The sequence below is a fragment of the Pogoniulus pusillus genome, chromosome 11 (genome assembly GCF_015220805.1).
Source record: "Pogoniulus pusillus isolate bPogPus1 chromosome 11, bPogPus1.pri, whole genome shotgun sequence".
Taxonomy (NCBI): Eukaryota; Metazoa; Chordata; class Aves; order Piciformes; family Lybiidae; genus Pogoniulus; species Pogoniulus pusillus.
Window position 1 is genome coordinate 451,421 of NC_087274.1, and position 20,028 is coordinate 471,448.

The following is a 20,028-nucleotide window of genomic DNA, read 5'->3' on the forward strand; positions in this document are numbered from 1 at the left end:
CTGTTTCAGGGGATTCGGTGAAGCACTCACAGATTCCTTTAAAAACTCTGGGAGTGGCAGTGGAGATCATTTGCAGGCTGCCCACAGAGGCAGAGTGGTGGAGGTTCCTTCCAACCCCAGTTCAGTGCTGCCTCTGTCATTGTCTCCTGCTGGTTGCTCACTGCCCAAGGAAGTGCCAAGTTGCTGGACACATGAGCTGGACAAGGTTCTCCTCTCAGCTGTCAGTCTCTGTTCAGAAATAATACCTAGGAATATCTCTGCAGAGCCTTCAGCAACCAGCCAAGGCAAACAGCTGCTTATTCCAGGAGCACCGTTTGCGGGGAGCTGGATCTGAGCTTTTGGGTTGGCTGCTGCTGAAGAGAGGCAAGCAAACCTAGTAGACCCAACCCCCAGCTGCTCCCGGTGTCAGCAGCCAGGGCATGGCTGCTTCCAGCTTATCTGCGTGGGAGCCTCTGGCTCAGCTGCAGTCATCTGAGGTAGCAGAAGCTTAGGTACAAGCACACTGTTGTTACTAACTGTGAGTAAATCAGTGAGGAGAGACCTGTGCTGGTAAAGCAATCTGCACCTGAGCTGCATCCCAGGACCTGCACCCAGCCCTCATGCCAGGGAGGCAGCTGGGACCTGTCGCAGGCTTTTCTGAAGACAGCAAGTGTTTCCTGGGCCATCGGCCAGGGGCCTTGGCCCCTGCCTTAGGTGACACATGGCAGCTGCCTGGAGGCAGGCAGGAGGCTGGTGAGCATGGCAGCAAGTGCCAATGGGCACTGGGCTGCTGCTGGGCAGGAGAGAAGCTGGGCAGGACAGGGCAAGGAGCTGGGCAAGGCAGGAGATCACTCAGTAGAGGGCTGGGTGATGCTGCAGGGGCAGAGCAGCCTCACAGGCCACATTCTCTGCCAGCTCCCTCAGTTCAGTGCCCAGGCAGAACCGGGAGCTGGGCTTTGCAGCTGAGGGTGAAGGGCAGCTGGGTCTCCTTTCTGCACCAGCCCTGTGCTGACCACGCAGATGCTGAGCCTTAGAGCCCCCTGGGATTTCTGAAGCTGGAGGGCTGCTGAGGTGTGCCTGACCTGTCCCTGACCTTGTCATGGCAAGCCTGAGCACTGCTGGCATTGCAGTAAGGATAAGGAACCACACACGAAAAGAAGCCCCAAGCCCAGAGGGCAGTGCCAGAGGTGCCTGCAAGGGGTAACTGATTGCATCCTGCTCTTCAGCACTGAGATTCTCCTTCCCAGCAGAAGATGTCTGTGGAGCTGAGGTGCTTGCCCAGTGCAAACTGGTTCCTAAGCCTTGCTTTCGGATGCCATTCCAATGGGCACACACCTGAATGCTCTGCTTAAGCCCTGTCTGCCTGGGCACCTCTCAGCTGAACACCTGCTCTTGCTGGGGCTGGTAGCACCTGAGGATCCCTGTGGCACATGTCCTTCATGACCCACTTCAAAATCAAAGGACAAGCAAGCCAGTTCCTCTAGCTATTGGTTTCACCTGCCCTTGCCAAAACATCTTCAGTTCCCAGACCCCCATTTCTGTGCCCTCAGCTGCATTTGGAAATGGCTGAGAGGGACCTATCAGGGTCACTGTGTCCAGAGGAGCAGCTGTCCCCTTGCCCTTCCCATGGCAGTTGCTGTGCCAGGGCAGCTGGAGGGACCCAGGCCCTGCCATTGGGGCCCAGGCTCAGATTTTGGGCTCAGCTGCCACACACTTGAATTTCAGCTGCTGGCTGAACGATGCCCATCCCCTGTGCCCTCAGAGCCTCTGCTTGTGCCACATGTGGCAAAAACACTTCAGCTGCTCACCCCTGGTGCCTGAGCCAAGCCCAGGAAACAGCAAGGAGGAACTGAAAACAAAAGGCCAAAAGGAGAGAGACAAAGTTGAGAGCAGGGCTGGCAGCAGAAGCAGCAGAGCCAAACCTAACCTTGGTGTGACCCCTCAGAGCCACAGGCCAGCACTAACGTGGAAGTGGCTTGGGGCATCCAGCAAGAGCCAGGCCAACAGGACAGCCTTGGGGGTGTAACAGCCCCGGCACCATGTCCTGGCCTCCTGCCATGCCAGCACCCAGGACAGATGTGGGCAGGGTCCCCTGGCTGACACCAGGCACTGCTGTGGCCTCACCAGCCTGCACCCTGTGCTGGGCACACGATGCTCCTCTCACCCCTGCCATGGAGGAGGATTTCCCAGGGGACGAGCCATGATCCAGCTCCCCTTGTAGGGGGGTAAAGGCCAGAGAGGAGCAGGCAGGTGCCACCCCAAGGCCAGTGCAGACCAGGTCAGTCAGAAGCACCTCTGAAGGCAGTTTAGGTTCTGTCAATGGAGGACTTTGTGCAGGTGACCCAGTGGAAAGTTTCTCTCTGAAGAGAATTCATTACCTTAGCTGCAGCTCCCCGGGAACCTCTGACACAGGCATCACCTTGTGATGGAACAGGAATTCATCCCTGCAGCAGCAGCCCTTGGCTGAGCCCTTTTCTTTGCTGTGGACATCTCTGTCTGGGAGACAGGAGATAGAAAGCCAAAGTGGAATAGGTACAGGTTTTAGTAATAAACCCATGGCTCAATCCATCAGGAGCCCAAGAGGAGCCAGAGCAGTTGCAGACCATGAGGGCTGTGGTGGTTTGGGGCTTCCTGTGAAGAAGTCTGATGAGAACAGCTGAGGTCCAGCAGTACCAAAGCTGCCTGTGACCACCAAGGTCAGGGTGATGAAGCTGGTGAAGGCTTGGAACACAAACCCTATGAGGAGAGGCTGAGGGAGCTGGGGGTGTGCAGCCTGCAGCAGAGGAGGCTCAGGGCAGAGTTCATTGCTGCCTGCAGCTGCCTGCAGGGAGGCTGTAGCCAGGTGGGGTTGGGCTCTGCTGCCAGGCAAGCAGCAACAGAAGCAGGGGACAGAGCCTCAAGCTGTGCCAGGGCAGGTTGAGGCTGGATGTGAGGAGGAAGTTGTTGTCAGAGAGAGTGATTGGCATTGGAATGGGCTGCCCAGGGAGGTGGTGGAGTGGCCATGGCAGGAGGTGTTGAAGCCAAGCCTGGATGAGGCACTTAGTGCCATGGTCTGGTTGACTGCATAGGGCTGGGTGCTAGGTTGGGCTGGGTGAGCTTGGAGCTCTCTGCCAACCTGGATGATTCTATGATGATTCTATGATTCTAGGAGAGGCAAGGACTGATCTTTAAAGGTCCCTTCCAACCCAAACCATTCTGTCCAACCCATCCCATGATTCTCTGACCTTAGAGAGCAGCACATTCCAGCTTCCTTGGGTACCCAGTCAGATGCCACAGGGGCTGAGATTCAGAAGAATTCAGATTTCCTGGCACAGCCAGCATGGTCCTGAGCAGCACGAGCACAGCACTGGGGCTGGGGAGAGGGGTGCTGGCTGCGTGACCACAGCTAGAAGTGCATCCCCCTGGGTGCCCAGGAAGCCTGCTGGGGCTGCAGAGCCAGACTGGCTCGACTCAGAAGAGCTTGAAAGGCATCATTTTATTTTCTCTCATTCTCTCTATTTTTGGCTCCAGATTCTTGGATGTCTCCTGCCCACTCCCCAAATGCATGACAGGGAGTAGGCTTGAGATAGTAACAATATTAAAATGAGGCAAAGCACAGCATGAGCTGAAAGTTATCACAGCTGCAGAACAAAACCTCTCAGCAAAAATAACAGCCAAGGGGCAGTCGCAGTCGGGTGGGCAGAGACCCTCAGGAGAGGGCCAGGGAGCAAGGGAAGATGGCAGGGTCAGTGGGGGGCCCTGTGCTGCAGGGTTCAGGAACCCTCATGGGGACTGTCAGATAGCAGATGTCAGCTCAGGATGAGCAGCTGAGAAGGCAAAGCCCAGAGAGAGATGTAAGTAGTCAGAAAGCAGGGGCTGGGAGGAGAGAGAAAGACATTTGCAGGCAGTGGGAGGAGAACAAGGGAGCTCTGGTGCTGGTCCCAGACGCCGCTGCACGTAAGAGGCGAACAAAGCTGTTCACGGGCACTGCTGTGCCAGGAGGAAGCTGCTGCTGACCTCCTGAGCAGCCCCAGCTGCAGGGGGCCCCGTCGGTGCCCCCAGGTCAGTGGTGAGGAAGGGTGAACTACCTCAGGCACAGCAGGGATCCCTGCGGAGCCTCTGTGCGTCCCTCTTGCAGCGCAGCTCTCCTGCGGCAGACGCCAAGGTCCTTCGGCGCTGCTGCTTGCGCCCTGCCTGCCCCTGCGTGGGCAGCGCCACCCGAGCCCAGCAGCGGCGCCCGGGCACAGCCCGGACCTGACTTCTGGGGGCAGCAATCAGAGCAAGAGGGGAACCAGTGTGCTGAGAAATGCTCCTTTGTTTGGTGCTGGTCCCTCAGCAGGGACGGGGCTGGGGAGCAGCTGAACTCTTTGCAGCTTCCAGCTCGCAGCGCTCCGTGCCAACAGGCACAGCTTTTCACGGCCTGCTGCAGGGCAGCTGTGCAGGGTGGGTGCTGAGCGACCTGCTCAGAGGCTCTGTCCTTGAGCTGTTCACACGCCCCCGGGCACAGAAGGCAAGGGAGAGCCACCTTGAGAGCCACCATCCGAGCTGCTCTTTGGCGGCTGCCACAACAGCTTCACCTCGGAGAGCTGCCGGAGGAAAGGTGGATGTGGAAAGGCAGGGAAGAGACTCCAGTGCCTTCCCTCCAGGCCTCTATCTCGCCTCTGAATTCCAAGAGCACCATCTCGTGTTCAACCGCACCTCGGCGCCTGCCCGCAGTCACAGACCGCAACCACCAACCTGCTTCACTTCCCAGCAGCTCCCTTCCCACCACCGAGGCCAAAAGATCTCAACACTTCTGGAGCTGCTCAGAGGCAGACTGCTCTGCTCAAACAGGGCAAGCAGAGGAAGGCAGGAAAAACCCCTCAGAGTTCTGTCACTTGCAGCAAACTCCCCCCAAACCCCCTTCGGGTCCTGCAGGGCTGTGAATGTTGGACACACTGCTCCGAGCAGCTACCTGCAGCCTGGCACAGCCCAGACACCTTCCCAAAGCTCTGCCCTGCCCAGGGGCCTGGCTGTTGAGGACAGCTCCACACATCAGCGTCCCAGGGCCATGGCGCCCTGCCCCAGCACTGCTCCAGGTGGCACCTCTCTCTCAGACCAGATTTACCCAGACCCGAGGGGCTGTCAGAAGAGCTTCAGCACTCCCAGAGATCTCCGCACCACAGCATTACAGGATAACCTCAGCACAGCGATGGGACCCGCACAGCACACGTGGGGACACATCCCAGGAGCAAGCCCTGAGGAGAGCAGCGTCAGTACTTCTGCTCTGGAGGGACAAAGGCCTGTGAGGAGACTCCAGGAAAGGAGTGAAAAGAGGTTTTGGTTTTTAAGCACCAAGGTGATCCAAGTTCAGGCTGCAACAACACTGGCAGCAGGACACTTTGTGCTGGCTGAACCCAGAGCCATTCCTCTGCCTGCAGGTGCAGACATGGAGCGTTTGCATCCAGAGGTGTCACAGCAACAGCTTCACCTGGGCCCTTCCCTGCTGCCCAGGAGGGAGGTCCCAGTAGGCAGGGGGTGGGTGGTGGTCCTGGCACTCCCCAGCAGCAGAGGTTACCTCCAGGATTTTCAGTGTCATGGCTGCTCCTCACCTACTGCTCAGGCTGAACTGCTGTGGCAAAGGTGTTTAGCAAGTGGCAGAGGAGCCAGGAAAGAACAAAACAGCCGTGCCCAGCCAAGGGTTCTGCTTCTGCAGGGGCCATGCACTGGTCACCAAGCGCTCACCCTCTGCACTGAGTGTCCCCTTGCCCGTGCCAGGCAGCACGGAGCAGCTCTGTGGCTCCTTGGGAAGGTGCTAAGAAAGCCTGACACTAAACTCCAGGGGCAGCCCCTGCTGACCTGAGCTGCAGTTCTGGGGCCTTCTCTGGAGTCCTGGTCAGGTTCAAGCCTGCCTGAGTGTGAGCACAGCACTTGGGAGCCAGGCAGGGAGCTGCTTTGTTTCAGGGCTTTTGCTCAAGCCCAGCCTGAGGCAGCAGGGTCCCAGCAGGCAGGGGCTGGCCCAGCACACTGCTGCCTGTGCAGCACCCCCAGCTGTGGAGCCCTCAAACCCTTTGAACTGGAGGAGAGAGCACACAGGAGACAGAAGCAGAGATGTTTCATATACATATTTATATAGATTTCATGTACAAAGTTACATTCTGAACCCCATGGATTCAATAATAGAAATAAATACTGAAATTACTACACTGCTATCCGAGCTCTCTGCTCACAGAAAAGAAGCCTCGAGTTGTAACAGACAGCAAGTCCAAGGCTGTGGGAGCCAGCTCGGATTACAGAGGCAAGTAAAACGCAGCGTAAAGTGTCCAGCAGACAAACCTGTCCAGATACAGACATAAAATGTTTAAAATATGCTTAAAAGATTGAGAGATGTGCAGCAACAAAACCAAGAAAGGAAACTTAACCTTGTTAGAGGGTGGGAGAGACATTTAGTGCACAGAAAAATGCTCTGAGGTGCAGGATGGGCTGAACCCTGCTCAAGGAACATTTCCTCTCCCCAGAGAACCAGGCTGGAGCTCACCGTGTCCTGTCTGCCCTCCACAGGGCCGCTCACAAGAGTGCTAAGTCAGGCTGAACCCTTTGGTAACTTGTGCAGTGCTCAGACAGACATAAATGACACCGGCAGGCAGACCTCCCTCGGCGCAGGCAGCGTGGCACAGGGCTCACAGCTGCTGGTGACTAAGGCAGCCTGCGGGCAAGCGTCCGCGCTCCGCCAGCTCGGCTGTCATCGCTGCGCTGGACGGGAGGTGGAAGATGCAGCAGCTCACCACTGTCACCTGGACCGTGCAAACAGCCTTGCCCAGGCAAGTGATGTGCTGCAGCGTGTGCTCAGAACGTTCCAAACCATGGGCAAGCTGTGGCTGCCAAGAGATTAGCTCCTGTGTAGGTGCTTTAACCACACGTGTGGCCCCACAAACACTCTTCAGAGGGAGCTGCAGGAGTGTTGGCATTTCAGTGCTGGGGTTAGGGTGCCTCGTTCCGCACTCAAAGCGGAGCTGAAGAATCCCAGAGCACTGAGATGACAAAAGGGACTCATTTGCTGTGCCGCACCCGAGGCCAGGGGTTAAGGTTTTCAAGTGAGGACCAGGAGAAATGCCTTTGATCCGTGCCCACAGTGAACAGCTGACCTGTCCGTAAACCCTTCCGCACGGGGACTGAAACATTCTCTGAAGCCTTTGCAGGAGCTGGCCCCTGAAGGCACCAAGATGGCACAGTACATTTGGCAAAAAGCAGGTGCAGAGTTGCCAGCAGCGAGGCAGGTGGGGAACAGCTCAGCTACAGGTGACAGACAGGGAGGGGATTGTGCGCTTCTGTCCTGGGAGCAAGAGAGCTGACAGCCAAGCAGGGAGGAGCAACTTTGAAGACTGCTTTCCAAAGACAAAAAAAAGAAGAAACTGGCAGGAGAAGCAATGAAACTGCCCCACTCACAGTGAAGATTCTGCACAGCACTTTCCTGAGAGGCCCAGGTGGGTGCTAAGCCAGATGTGCCTCGTGCCCAGCACCCCTGGCCCGGCCGTGGGCAGGGCTCACCAGGAGTGCTCCCCCAGCTCGCTGTGATTGTAGACTCCTTACAAAGCTCCCAGACTTCGTACTTCAGTCAAAACACTCCAAGAGTGCCATCAAAGATGAATATGGAAAGCAAATGCTGAGAAGATGCTCCCTTGGCATCGGAAGAGAACAATACTCCCGAGATATCAGACATCTTTAATAAGGATTTTTACTACAGAAGTTCATGTCCTAGATACATATTTACGAGAGGAACAGCTGTGTACAAAATATGTTGCTTTAAAAAGTCTTTATACATAGAAATCTAACCAATAGACCTGACTGGAGCTCTTCTGGTTTATCAGCTATGATATGCATCTGAGAAAGCTGCCTAAATAGGTATTTACACAACAGACCTCAGCTAAATGTGTTCCGTTAAAAAACTAAGAAAATAGATAACCAGATGGCTGCCTGATAGACCAGAACTGCTCCTATTGCATAAAAATGGTTAGGCAGGCTTAAAATCGAGTCTTTCTTCACTGCTCTCCAACTGCTCTGCTCCTCCTGCCCCTCCCTGCTCTGAGCAGAACAGTCCCACCCTCTGGCGTGTAGATGCAGGTGGTCACTAGGAGACCCCAACACCTCCACCCCCCAGAGCCTAAGTGAAGGAACAGACCTGGGGTTTAAAACCTTCTGAAGCACAGAAGCCATGAAGTGCTGGCCACGGGTGTGCAGCTGATGCAGGTGAACGGGAAGACAGTGTCCAGCTCACCTCAGGGCTACAGGGACAGCTGGTGAGAAGGGCAGTGGGCACAGACCTGCTTGGCTGCAGCAAGGGAGTCAGCTACCTGCTCATGCTGTTTCTTTTCTTTTTACACCAAAATGGGGTATGTGGGTTACAAAAAAATACATTTTGTACCTAATTGCCTGGCACTGGAGCTCCTTTACAGCCTCACTGGGGGCAGAACGTTTCTCTGTAGCACCTCTCAGTCTTTTCTCATGCTCTAATCAAGGTCTCCAACCTTCACACGTGTAGTGCCTCATGAGTCTGACCAGCTAGGCAGAGAAGATCATTCTGGTGCTCAGGACAAAGAGAGTTCAGACAAGAAAAAACAAAAATATCCCCTGGTCAAGAATTTTACAGTCAGCTTCCAGGTAAACCATCCAAGAAACAAACCTCGGGAGCCAAGTTTTTGCCACGTCAGGAAGAGGAAAGCCCTCTCTGCTCAACACTGCTCACCGCCCGAGGGCAGCAGCACCCAAGCTGTGGAGCTCCATAGTGAAGATCTCTGATTTTATGTCAACATTGCCACTGTAATTCTCTGCAGTTCCCCTACCACCCAGACTCTGAGAGTGCACCCAATTAACCTGCAGTCACAGCCTGCCTCAGCCCTCACACAGCGTTTGGATGAGCCTGAGCAATCCATCCCAGAATTTGCCAATTTCTTACTGCTCTGGGAACAACTTTGCTGTTTTATTCAAAGCATTGTCCAGCGGAAGGCAGCTGCAAGAGAGCTGAACTCAGGTGAACTCCCCCAAGTGCTGTGGCACAGCACAACACAGGTCTCAGCTGCTCACCAAGCTGTGTGCCAGGTCTGAGACAGATCTGACCTCCCGGCAGTGCCCACGGAGCACGGGTGCGGTAAAACAGCACAAGCTCACTCCTGCAGTTAAAGTATGAAGGTTTGCAACAGAAAGTTAAAGAGCAAAGAAAGGCTCCAACATCATGTAGTGAAACAGGTTCCACAAATTAAAAAACATGCAGAAGCTTTTTTTTTTCTGTTTAAGGTCTCCAGCTGCATCCTACAGGTTCACTCACTGCCACACATGACTTGCCACACTATCAAGTGACTTCTCTCAGCTTTGGCTACAGAAGGTTCAAGTTGTAGAGCTTCTCCAAGGAGTTCAGATTCTCCACCTTCATCACCTGAAAAACAACCAGGCAGACAATAAACCCAGAATGAACACCCCACAGAGCCACCCAGTGACAGCTCGGTTGGAAGCACAGCTCTCTGAAGGTAGCATCTGCCCTGAGCTCAGAGCAGAGCATGCTCAGGGCAGTCAGAACCAACAGTGCACAGTGCAGGGCTGCTGCAGGACTCCTGAGCCTGCCATGGTTGGTCACACTCTTCACTGCAGCTCGGTGACACTCCACTTTCTACACTACTGAGAACTCCTGAAGGCAGAGGAACAGGAACCTGAGCTGCAGTCAGACATGCAGCCCCCAGCAGAGATCACAGAAAGCATCCTGTTGGAAGAGACCTGAAAGACCATCTAGTCCAAGCCCCCAGCAGAGCCACAGCCACTCTCCTTTTGTTCCATTCCCCTAGCAGTGCCCACGTAAGCCTCACATGATGGCACAAACCTTCCCTGGGCTGGATCATGCAGAGCACCTTCCAAACGCAGCAGTGGTTAAAATAAGGGCAGACAAAGACACCACTGAGCAAATCTGCTCCTGCCACTCCAGAGCAAGTGCATCTGGGATGTTCTTCACGTCATACATGACTGCTTTTATGCTCACTGCACGCTTCACTGACTAGGGGGGTTGAGACAGAAGACTAACATGTCAAAGTCAGACTGGAAGGTGGTGCACACTCCAAAGCAGTTTTAAATGCAGCCTCTTGCATGGGCAGCTCAGAGATCAAAGCTGTCTGGAAGAAGTTGAAGGTGATGTGTAAAACAAAGGCATTTCTGTTCTCAGACTCACTCAAGTCAGGGCTCTGTCTGACCACAGCAATGCACTCTGCAGTCACCATGTGGTTGGTGACCTGGCAGCATGAGCAGCTTACATCTGATTTTAACCTACATTTTCTTACCCATTCTGAAGTCGATGTACCCTTCTCCACCACTTATCACCAACATGGACTTTAAGGGACTCTGGTTGAAGGACTCTTGGGCTGGTTTATCAGCTGTTAGCTCTGTTCCACTGCTACTTTGTGGGCTAACAACTTGACCTGGATTAGAAAAACAGAACACTTTTTTATGCCACATCTCACAATAGTGTCACCTGCATTTGGTCCCTGGATGACAGACTTAAGGCCCAGGGATACACCTAGGTGTGGATTCCAGCATCCCTTCAGCAAGGCGCAGAGCTGGCTTGGCTCAGACTTGCTCCCAAAGATCCTGGTCAGGCCAGTTCCATGAAATCAGAGAATTCAATGCCTCTTGGTAGATCCCCCTGCACAAAGCAGTCTTACAGGTGACTCTGTGCAGGTGAGTCCACCAAGCACAGCCCTGCCCTTTACTTCCTGCGCACAAGCTGCACATTGCCCCCTGGGGCGTGGATCCAACCAGCACAGCAGCTTCCAGGACACTCAGCCTCCCCAACAGCTTCTTTTCTTTGGGGGCTTCTACCTTTGTAGCTCACCCTTCCTGGCTGGGTCAACAAGACTCCCAGAGAGGACCTTCTCAACAAGCACTCCCTCACTCCAGAAGGAAGCAAAGCACTTTGTGAGCACTCCTCTCCCTCAGACTGACCAGCAGTGCCCTCAGAGCAGCCCTGGCAGTGGCACAGAAGGCCTCCTGCCCGCACCATTTCACACTTGCGCTGGCTGCCCAAAAGCTGCATTTGACTGAGCAGCCAAGGTGCAAGGGAAACCTCCCCCCGAGAGCGGCACCCAAGGCTCACCAGGCACTGCCACGAAGAACTTGACGGCGTCGCGGTGCCCGTGGAAGCACAGCTGCGCGTGTGCCATGGAGCAGTAGGGGATGAAGGTGCCCGGGGTCACCTTGTCGCTGTTCTCGTCACCGTAGACGCGGATGACGCTGCCCGGGCGGCTGCAGCCTGCCGCCACCTTGTTGGCTGTGGAAGAGGAATAGGTCATGCTGCTGCACGCCGGGCACAGGCCTGGCCTTTGTTAAGGAGCCTTATGTACCATCTACAAGCTAAAGCCAACTCAGAACAATGAGACAGGAGGGCAGCAATGCCAGTTCAAGACAGAGCTGGAAAGAAAAAAGGTGGCATGCGTCGTTATTGGAAGTCCATCAGAAAATGGAGCAGGGCTCTTACTAGTCTAGCATCAACACCAGCTTCTCATCAGCCTGCTTTTGGAGAGCACAATTTGGGTCAGGACTGCATCTTCTGCTTCCAGTAAGCACCTCTGATGTCCTTCAGCATCAGCAAATCAAAGTGCTTTGACACAGAGTTAGGGATGCTCCAACTCATTGCAGGGTGTCCCCTTGCCAGCAAGAGGTCTCTACAGACAGCCACCCGTGGGCACAGAGGAGCTACCCTCCTGCAGTTCTGCAACTGGGATTTAGGGAGAGGTTTCAGAGGAGCACTTGTGCTAGCCAGACAAGCCTTCTCCATTCCAGAGACCATCAAAGGAGCGAAAGAAACGGTGATTGGTGACCAGACAGCAAATGGTGTGGATTAATGACACAGTTATAGGGTATGGGATCACACTGGCTGCAAGAAAAAGAGTCTGGATGAAAGTTCAGCTGCAACACAGGATGAAATACTAAACTGCTGAGCAGATTTGTGGCCATTTAGCAAACATAAAACTGCTGCAATGCAGTAACTGCAAGTGGAAAAACATTTAGGAACATACAGAGGGTAAATCTATGAGGAGTGGGAACAGCCTCGGAGTGGCTATTAGAAGCCTGAAAATAGATTTTGGTTCAGGATCTGCACTTACCCCTCAGCCCCAGTAAACGTCCCTGGTGGAGGATTACAGCTAAAGTGAGAAAGGAGGAGAGGGGAAATGGATAGGTACGACAGCAGAGGAGAAGGATTAATGAGAACCCACCACTCTTGCAGGTTGGTTTTTGCTATGGTAGAGCTCAACATCTGGGCTCATCAGAACAGCAAACATCTCATTACAGGAGATCAAGAGTCACAAAATCAGTATCTTGTTACCAAAGTTTCAGCACCAAATGGACAAGGGAAGCACTGCCACGTGCCTGTGCTTCGTGGCTGCCAGGCTGGCAGTGAGTTAGCAACATTTCCTCTTTCTCTCTTTGCTTGGCAGGAGGCAGCTCCTGTGCTCAGGTACTCCTTGAGCCACCACCTGCAGACCTGAGGCTGCCCTGCTGCTGAGACCCAGGGCACTGAGATGGGCAGCTGCTAATGGAAGGATGGGACTGGTTTTGAAAACCAATTTCTGCAAGAAGGGTTCTCAAACCCACCACCAAGCTACCCACAAAGGTCTTCTGGCTCATCAGCAGCTAGTAAAACTGAAAGGAAACCAAGCAGCTTGAAGAGGGATTTTTGCCTGTTCAGTGCTCTTTGAAACCAAACTCCTCTGGAAACATTACATCGAGCTTTGTGCAAACTGAGAGCTCTAGTTTTTGAAAGCATGACTTATGCCCTCTCAGAATGGTGACAGGAAGTCTGCCCTTCCTTGGGACACTCATGCAATGCAAAAGAGACACTCACTGGATGGATGGAGAATGCAATGGAACAGCATGGGAACAGTGCATCATGAGCTGTCCAACAAAGCAGGGACACAGGAGGGGGTCACTGTCAGACTCCCTAACCCTTCACCCTGGCACTGTGCTTTCTACAGCAGTGCAATGGGGACTGTCCAAGTGCTGGATTTCACCCTCAGACTAATGCTACCCACCCGTGCCCCGGCAGGAGTCTTGGGCACAAGTTTTGGGGCTTTTGGTTTTCTGTTGTTTCAAATGCAGTCAATTTCCACACAGATTCTTCCCAAGCTCTTCCTAGCTAAGACTTGTTTTGCCTTTGACTGGGCCTTTCCCTTCTCCCCAAGTTTAAGGGCCCATGTCGGAATGCTTTCTGTGCCAGCCCCAGGCAGCTCAGCCTGTGGCAAGAGTCTGGGGTCTGTCATTCAGCAGAGCTTGCTAACTGGAGTTGTCCTTGGCAGTCAGAGCCCTGCTGGCAGAGTGTGTTTACAGCTCCTGTAACTGTGAACATGCCCTTTAAAGCTGCTCCACTCCCTTGTGCCAGCCTGCTGATGAATTCTCAAGAACTCAAGCCAATCAAATTGTATTAGCAGCAACATCAACCTGCTCAGATCAAACAGAAACACATTTTGGTGATCCTATAACAATCAAAAATAACATTAATTGGAAAACTAAAGCCATCTCTTAGAGCAACACACTTCTGGAATGGTGCTAAAGCTCTGAACAGCCCTGAGGCTTCAGGCAGTCTCTCCATTCCAGTCACAGCAGCTTTGCTCACACTGGACTGCAGGAGACTTTGGAGCTGTGGGGTTTTGCTGCAGTCACGTTCACAGATCAGGTGCTAAACGTCACTCTGGCCCATCTGTCACAACCTGAACCACTCTGACCTAGGGGTGAAGCTTTCTGCCCATCAGCAAGCGCCTGCCTGGCGGGGAGCAGCCTGTGTGTCGACAGCATAGAGCACAGAGCTATTAATTGATATTTTACTTACTTTCTGTTAATGGAATGGAGATGATGACACCATTTCCTGTTCCTACCCATAAACGATTACAAGACACCATAAGAGCTGTGATTCTCACAAACGAGAATCCCAGTTTACCAGTACCTAAAAACAAGAGATGCTTTTCATCAAAAATTATGAGCAAGAATAATTTTAGTTCTATAACACAGAATCTTAACTCCAGCTCCCAAACCATGCAGATAAAAACTCCCTCCCACTTCAAACAGAAACAAGGTAGAGGAGTGCTCTGAAGTTGCAAAGGTAACCTAAAAAGGGCCTCAAGCACAAGTTGTGAACCCAGACAGTGACTAAAATTGCCTGTGAGAAAGGCACAGAAGTTGTAATGGCTCCGTTTGAGGGCCTGCAGCACCAGGGCAGCTTTTCACACAACAACCAGCAGGTGATTTATAGGGGTCAGGCAATGGCTTCTCATTCCCTGACATGGGTTCCCCATCCATGAGCACTGTGGTGGGGTGAGGAAGGCTGGCCAGGCAGGCAGCAGCACGACAGCTGCTTAAGGAGGGTTCCCCATGGCCCAGTGACCTCTGTGTTCTGTAGGTGGTCAAACTGCTCTTACACAGCATCAATGAGAAATCAGAATGCTTGCTTAGCCTCAAGCCCAAGCAACATTCCCCATTCTGCAGTTGGACTTTGCAGAGGTACTTTTCCAGGCAAGCAATGGATTCTTCTCACTCAGCTCCAAAGAAAGGCATTGGTTCAGTCAAAAAAAAAAGAGGTTTTAGTGTCTCTTGATGCCTGCCCAACCCAACCACCCTGTGCCTCAGCTGCGGGCTGTCAGGGACAGCTCAGGCATCAGGCTGCTAACAGGCCTGCTCTGAGCGGCCCTCATCTGCAGGGACAATGCCTGATCCAGAACAGGAGGAGCAGGCTCTGGACAGCGAGAGGTGCACCAGCACAGCAGCTTTCTCACCCCCTTACCTAGCATTTTGCTGACATAAGGCTCAATGTCCACGTCCTGCAGGTGCTGGTAGGTGTGTGCGTGGTAGAGGCGCAGGGTGGAGTCGAGGCGGATGGACACCCACACCCCATCCCCCACCCAGGCCAGCTGCCGCACTTGGCTCTCTCTCCTCGGGTGTGCATCAAAGGACTTCTGCGAAAGAGGGAGGTTGAAATCAGAAGAGACAAAGGCAGGAGTGTGCGAGGCGTCCCTGCACCTCCTGCACCGGCCATTTCCGCCAGCCCCGAGCCCTGCAGGCCAGCAGCAGCCAGGGCTGTGCTTGGCTACAGCTGCCACCGGGAGCTGGCAAAGTACAGGTACCAATGCTGACTGCCCCCTGGGCTGGGAGCTCAATCACATTGTCCTGCTGGGTCCTCATCTGTGTATCACAGCCCAGCCTGCTCTGCCTTCCACCTCCATTTACCGTGGAGCCTGTCTGGTCCCAGGTCCTCCTGCCACAGCAAAGTGGGTTTTACTAAGTGTTTTTTGCTCCTAGCTGTGCCAGCCTTGCTCCTGCCAGCCAAGCCACCTGTGCCAAACACATTCTAGCCCCTGGCAGAGCAGCACTGCTGGATGAGATGCTTCCAGTGTTCATATGTAGTCCTCTTCACAAAAGCAGAGGATACTTTCAGAAGAGCTGTGGCCCATGTCTCAGGCCAATCAGCAGAGGCTGAGGCACTGATGCTGCTAATGGCTTTCAGAAAGAAGCCTTGGCCACCCTGTGTGCCATGTCACACAGGCAGCACTGCAGCACCACCAGCTCACACCTTCTATAAACAAACTCTTCTGTAACTGCAGGACAGCACCTTTGAGGTTAACACTGTCCCCCACAGCAAACTGCTGGCTAAGCTGTCAGCCCATGGCTTGGATGGTAACACTCTGTGCTGGGTTAGGAACTGGCTGGAGGGCCGGACCCAGTCACTAGTGGTGTCCCTCAGGGATCTGTGCTGGGCCCCATCCTCTTTAACATCTTCATAGATGATCTGGATGAGGGCATCGAGTCAGTCATCAGCAAGTTTGCAGATGACACTAAGCTGGGGGCAGATGTGGCTGGGTTGGAGGGCAGAAGGGCTCTGCAGCGGGACCTTGACCGCCTGGACAGATGGGCAGAGTCCAATGGGATGGGGTTCAATAGCTCGAAGTGCAGGGTGCTGCACTTTGGCCACAACAACCCCATGCAGAGATACAGGCTGGGGTCGGAGTGGCTGGAGAGCAGCCAGACAGAGAGGGATCTGGGGGTACTGATTGATACCTGCCTGAACATGAGCCAGCAGTGTACCCAGGTGGCCAAGAGAGCCAGTGGCATCCTGGCCTGCATCAGGAATGGTGTGGTCAGCAGGAGCAGGGAGGTCATTCTGCCCCTGTACTCTGCACTGGTCAGACCACACCTCGAGTACTGTGTTCAGTTCTGGGCCCCCCAGTTTAGAAGGGACATTGAGATGCTTGAGCGTGTCCAGAGAAGGGCGACGAGGCTGGGGAGAGGCCTCGAGCACAGCCCTACGAGGAGAGGCTGAGGGAGCTGGGGCTGTTTAGCCTGGAGAAGAGGAGGCTCAGGGGTGACCTTATTGCTGTCTACAACTACCTGAGGGGTGGTTGTGGCCAGGAGGAGGTTGCTCTCTTCTCTCAGGTGGCCAGCACCAGAACGAGAGGACACAGCCTCAGGCTGTGCCAGGGGAGATTTAGGCTGGAGGTGAGGAGAAAGTTCTTCACTGAGAGAGTCATTGGACACTGGAATGGGGCTGCCCGGGGAGGTGTGGAGTCGCCGTCCCTGGGGCAGTTCAAGGCAAGGTTGGGATGTGGCACTTGGTGCCATGGTCTAGCCTTGGGCACTGTGGTAAAGGGTTGGACTTGATGATCTGTGAGGTCTCTTCCAACCTTGGTGATACTGTGATACAAACCTCTGAAGTGTGCAGAGCCAGATTAGAGAGAAGGTTTCAGGTGGGAGAAGAACATAATGAGGTGTTTGTGGAGAGAATGAGCTGGGAGCCAGCCCTACAGGCTCTGCACAAGGAGGCTTTCCAGTTCTTGGCCAGCTAGATGTGAACTAAAGCATTTTAACTTGCCTCTATTTTCATGGCCTTTGGTTGAACAACATAGATTTTGTTCCTGTAGCCACACCAGACCTTGTCATGTACCACTGTCATACACCTTATGGAGTGATGCGGCCGGCCCAGGTCTAGGAGGTGATAGTTCGTCAGGTCCCACTGGCCATCTTTACAGGCAGAAGGAAAAGAAACACAAAGCAGAACATGAGTTCCTCTGGGCTTACACAAGTCAAGAGTACAGGGGAATACCCGAGTGGTCTAACTGCACTGTGATGATACAAAAGCACCGATAGGCTCCTCCCCAAGGACGAAGGCACTGGCTCTGAACTGCCAGCATCCTGATGGCTGCTTTCCTGCTAGCACAGGCAGGCTGCAGTGACTTGTGTCCAAAACACAGCAGAACCCTTGGAAGGCAAGTTACCCAGTGCTAAAAGCTTTACTTGGGTAGGCACTAGTCTGCCTTGCAAGCAGCAACTAGCCACAGGGCAGCTGGCATCGACTGCTTGACTGGACAGAGACGCTGCCCAGTGCAGCAAGGCTCCTTTAAAACACAGGGCAAGGCCTTACAACAGGCACCTGAAATCTGCCAGAATATCCTCAGCTTGGTCAATCCAAGACCAAGTAAAATTCTTCTGTAGACTGAGCTAAGTCACAGACAATCACTGACACTTTCCTGAGATTAAGAATTTGAAGCCACTAGAGTCTGAATTTCAGAACACCCAAACTCCCCCAAACCCACAGTGACTTCACCCCAGATGCATCTCCCCAGCATCTGCATTAGTGCCACACAACCTCTGTAACTCTGCTGAGCACAGGGGTTTCAGTTCCAGAAGAAGCGAGCAGAGAGCCTGCAGAAACAAGCCAGCAGCTAGCTTCCAGGAGCCCACTGCAAGACCTTCCCCTCCAAGGCTTCATTCTGGAGGCTGAAGAACAGAGCTTGGTGAGGAGTGGTTTGGGCAGAAATTCTTGGCCACAGACTAACTCTAGCGACAGAAGACAGAGCTGTGGAGCATGATGGAAAAGCAAGAGTCTATGATTGAAGTAGACTTTAGCACTGGCTTTTGACTGACCAGCCCAGATACATCCCACTCTCCTTCTCAGGAGGACAGAAAATCCCAGGGATGCACCAGACAGTGCAAAAATGGTTCCTGGAACTGCAGGTGAAATACTAGAAAGGTTTCCCAGGACAACCTGGGAAAGGCCCTGGGAATCGTTTCCCAAATGGCACATTTCTCCCCCAGTGCTGCCACAGCTTCCCTGCGTGCCGCGCTGGCAGAATGCTTACCCACTCCCCGGTGGAATATCGCCAGCGTGCCATCAGCCAGTGCCACCAGAACGATCCCTTTGACGTGTCTGGGGAGAGAAGGCGGCACAAGGACACACGGTTAGGCTGTACTGCCCAGGGGGCGAACTAAAGTAAGCTACAAACACTCCCTGCTGCAGCACAACTACTGGCCCTGCTGCTGGGGTTTCTGTGCTGCAGCTCAGAAGGGTCAGCAATAGGAATCAAAACCCAGCTCAGGAAGCCTGAACTGTATCTAGTTACAATCCTGCAGGAAACACCAAGGCTAACAACCTAGAACTGCCTGGAGCACACAGCTGCAGCTCAGCATCTGAGCTGATTTCCAACGGTTACAGAACTCCTTTCATCTTCCTTACTCCCCAGAGGTGTTCCACTGCCCCAGAGAACATGCATGCATTCCAGGCCACCGACATCCCCCACAGCCCAGGAGGAAACATCAGACTACTTTGCAAGTACTTTAAGAACAGTTCATTATGAGTTACAGGACATTCTTTCAGGACTTACACAATACTGAGAATAGAATCTTTAAGTTTAATGGCATGAACACATTTCCTCCACTGGGCCACTGACGAATGAACATACAGGCTGCAAAGACAAATCAGGAGGGATTAAAGCACTAGGAAAGGTCTAGCAGACAGGAAAACCACCCAAGCAAATCCCCTATAACTGAACTCCACCAAAGAGAGAACACAGTTTTCATTTTCCACTGAAAACTACGTATGGACTGCGAGGAAGAAATCCCTGAGCAGAGCAGCAGAGTGGTTCTTCAGAGACCTAACCCACGACCAACTCCTCTGCAGACAGGTCTGCAGGCAAAGGGACAATGGATGTCATGAGTGACAGTTATGGAATTTACCAGACCAGATCAATTCCTGTGACTACAAAAAAAACCAAGCTGGCCAAAACGTTTCTGCAGGTCAGTGTTGTCTGCCAGGAAGAGCTTTCTGATCACCTACACCATGTGCAGTCAATTCTACAATGCTTAAGTGTAGCAAAGTGTGCAAATTTAGGCTCTCCTGAGTTCTTGCACTTAATCTTGACTGGAGAGAGTCTTCAGGCCTGCAGGCACAAGCAGCAAGATAAGTCTGTTTCCAAAGCACCTGACCAAGCTGAGCATTTCCTTACCATCCGTTCTGTGCCCCAAGCCACATGGTGGGTAACAGGCTGCTCATCTTCTGTGCTTCTTCTCTCACCAGGTCTTGCTCGGCTGGCAAAACTGCAACATCTTTATACAACTCTGACTCAGTACTGAAAACCAACAACAAACAGAACAGCAAAGCAGTTAGAATACAGAGAATAAAGTGCACAGGCTGCTCTAGTCAGAACCCAGGGCCTTACTTCACTGCTGCCAGCTTCTAGACTGCATTTGGAAGTCCACAAGTATTTAAGCACCCAGCGACTGTGCAGGAAGTGAGAGAGGTGAAAGCATCAATACCAAGAACGCCTCCAAGTGCACACTGGCTTGCACAAACTCCTCGGGTTCCAGTCAGTGGACTGGCAGAAGTGTTACAACATCAGAACTACTTATTAAAAAAACACTGTGATCCTTTTCTGCTGGGGTGTGGAGAGTGAAGTGTCCTGAAGATCTGAAATGCTGATGCCTTTCAAGGTCCTTCTCTCCTCTAACTACAGAGTGACTGCTCTGAGAGAAGAAACTTCACCTGAGCCACCAGCTGCCTGCAAGCAAGGAGTGCAACTCACATTGATTTAGACATCCAAAGAGGCAAATTAACCATGCCTGTGAGAGGACTTGGTACCAGGCTGGCAGACACTTGCTGCTCCATTCTGGAGGTGTCTGTACTCAAGGGAGAGAGTTCAGACAGGAGACTGCACTTAGGTGACCCTTCCATGCAGGCAAAGTGTAGTGTCCTATATCAAGACCGTTGACATAAACCTCAACACACTTCACAAGCCA

General features: G+C 53.2%; 1 protein-coding gene across 1 annotated transcript in view; it reads right to left on the bottom strand.

Moving 5' to 3' along the window:
- Window positions 1-9,138: 9,138 nt before the first annotated feature.
- SPAG9 (sperm associated antigen 9) overlaps window positions 9,139-20,028 on the bottom strand; it is a 50,528-nt gene continuing 39,638 nt past the window's right edge. Inside the window, 10 exon segments of the mRNA XM_064150488.1 lie at window positions 9,139-9,367; window positions 10,257-10,394; window positions 11,069-11,242; window positions 12,078-12,116; window positions 13,799-13,912; window positions 14,747-14,918; window positions 16,829-16,977; window positions 18,096-18,163; window positions 18,618-18,698; window positions 19,239-19,361. Of these exon segments, the coding sequence (XP_064006558.1) occupies window positions 9,252-9,367; window positions 10,257-10,394; window positions 11,069-11,242; window positions 12,078-12,116; window positions 13,799-13,912; window positions 14,747-14,918; window positions 16,829-16,977; window positions 18,096-18,163; window positions 18,618-18,698; window positions 19,239-19,361 (1,174 nt within the window). The 3' untranslated portion in view covers window positions 9,139-9,251.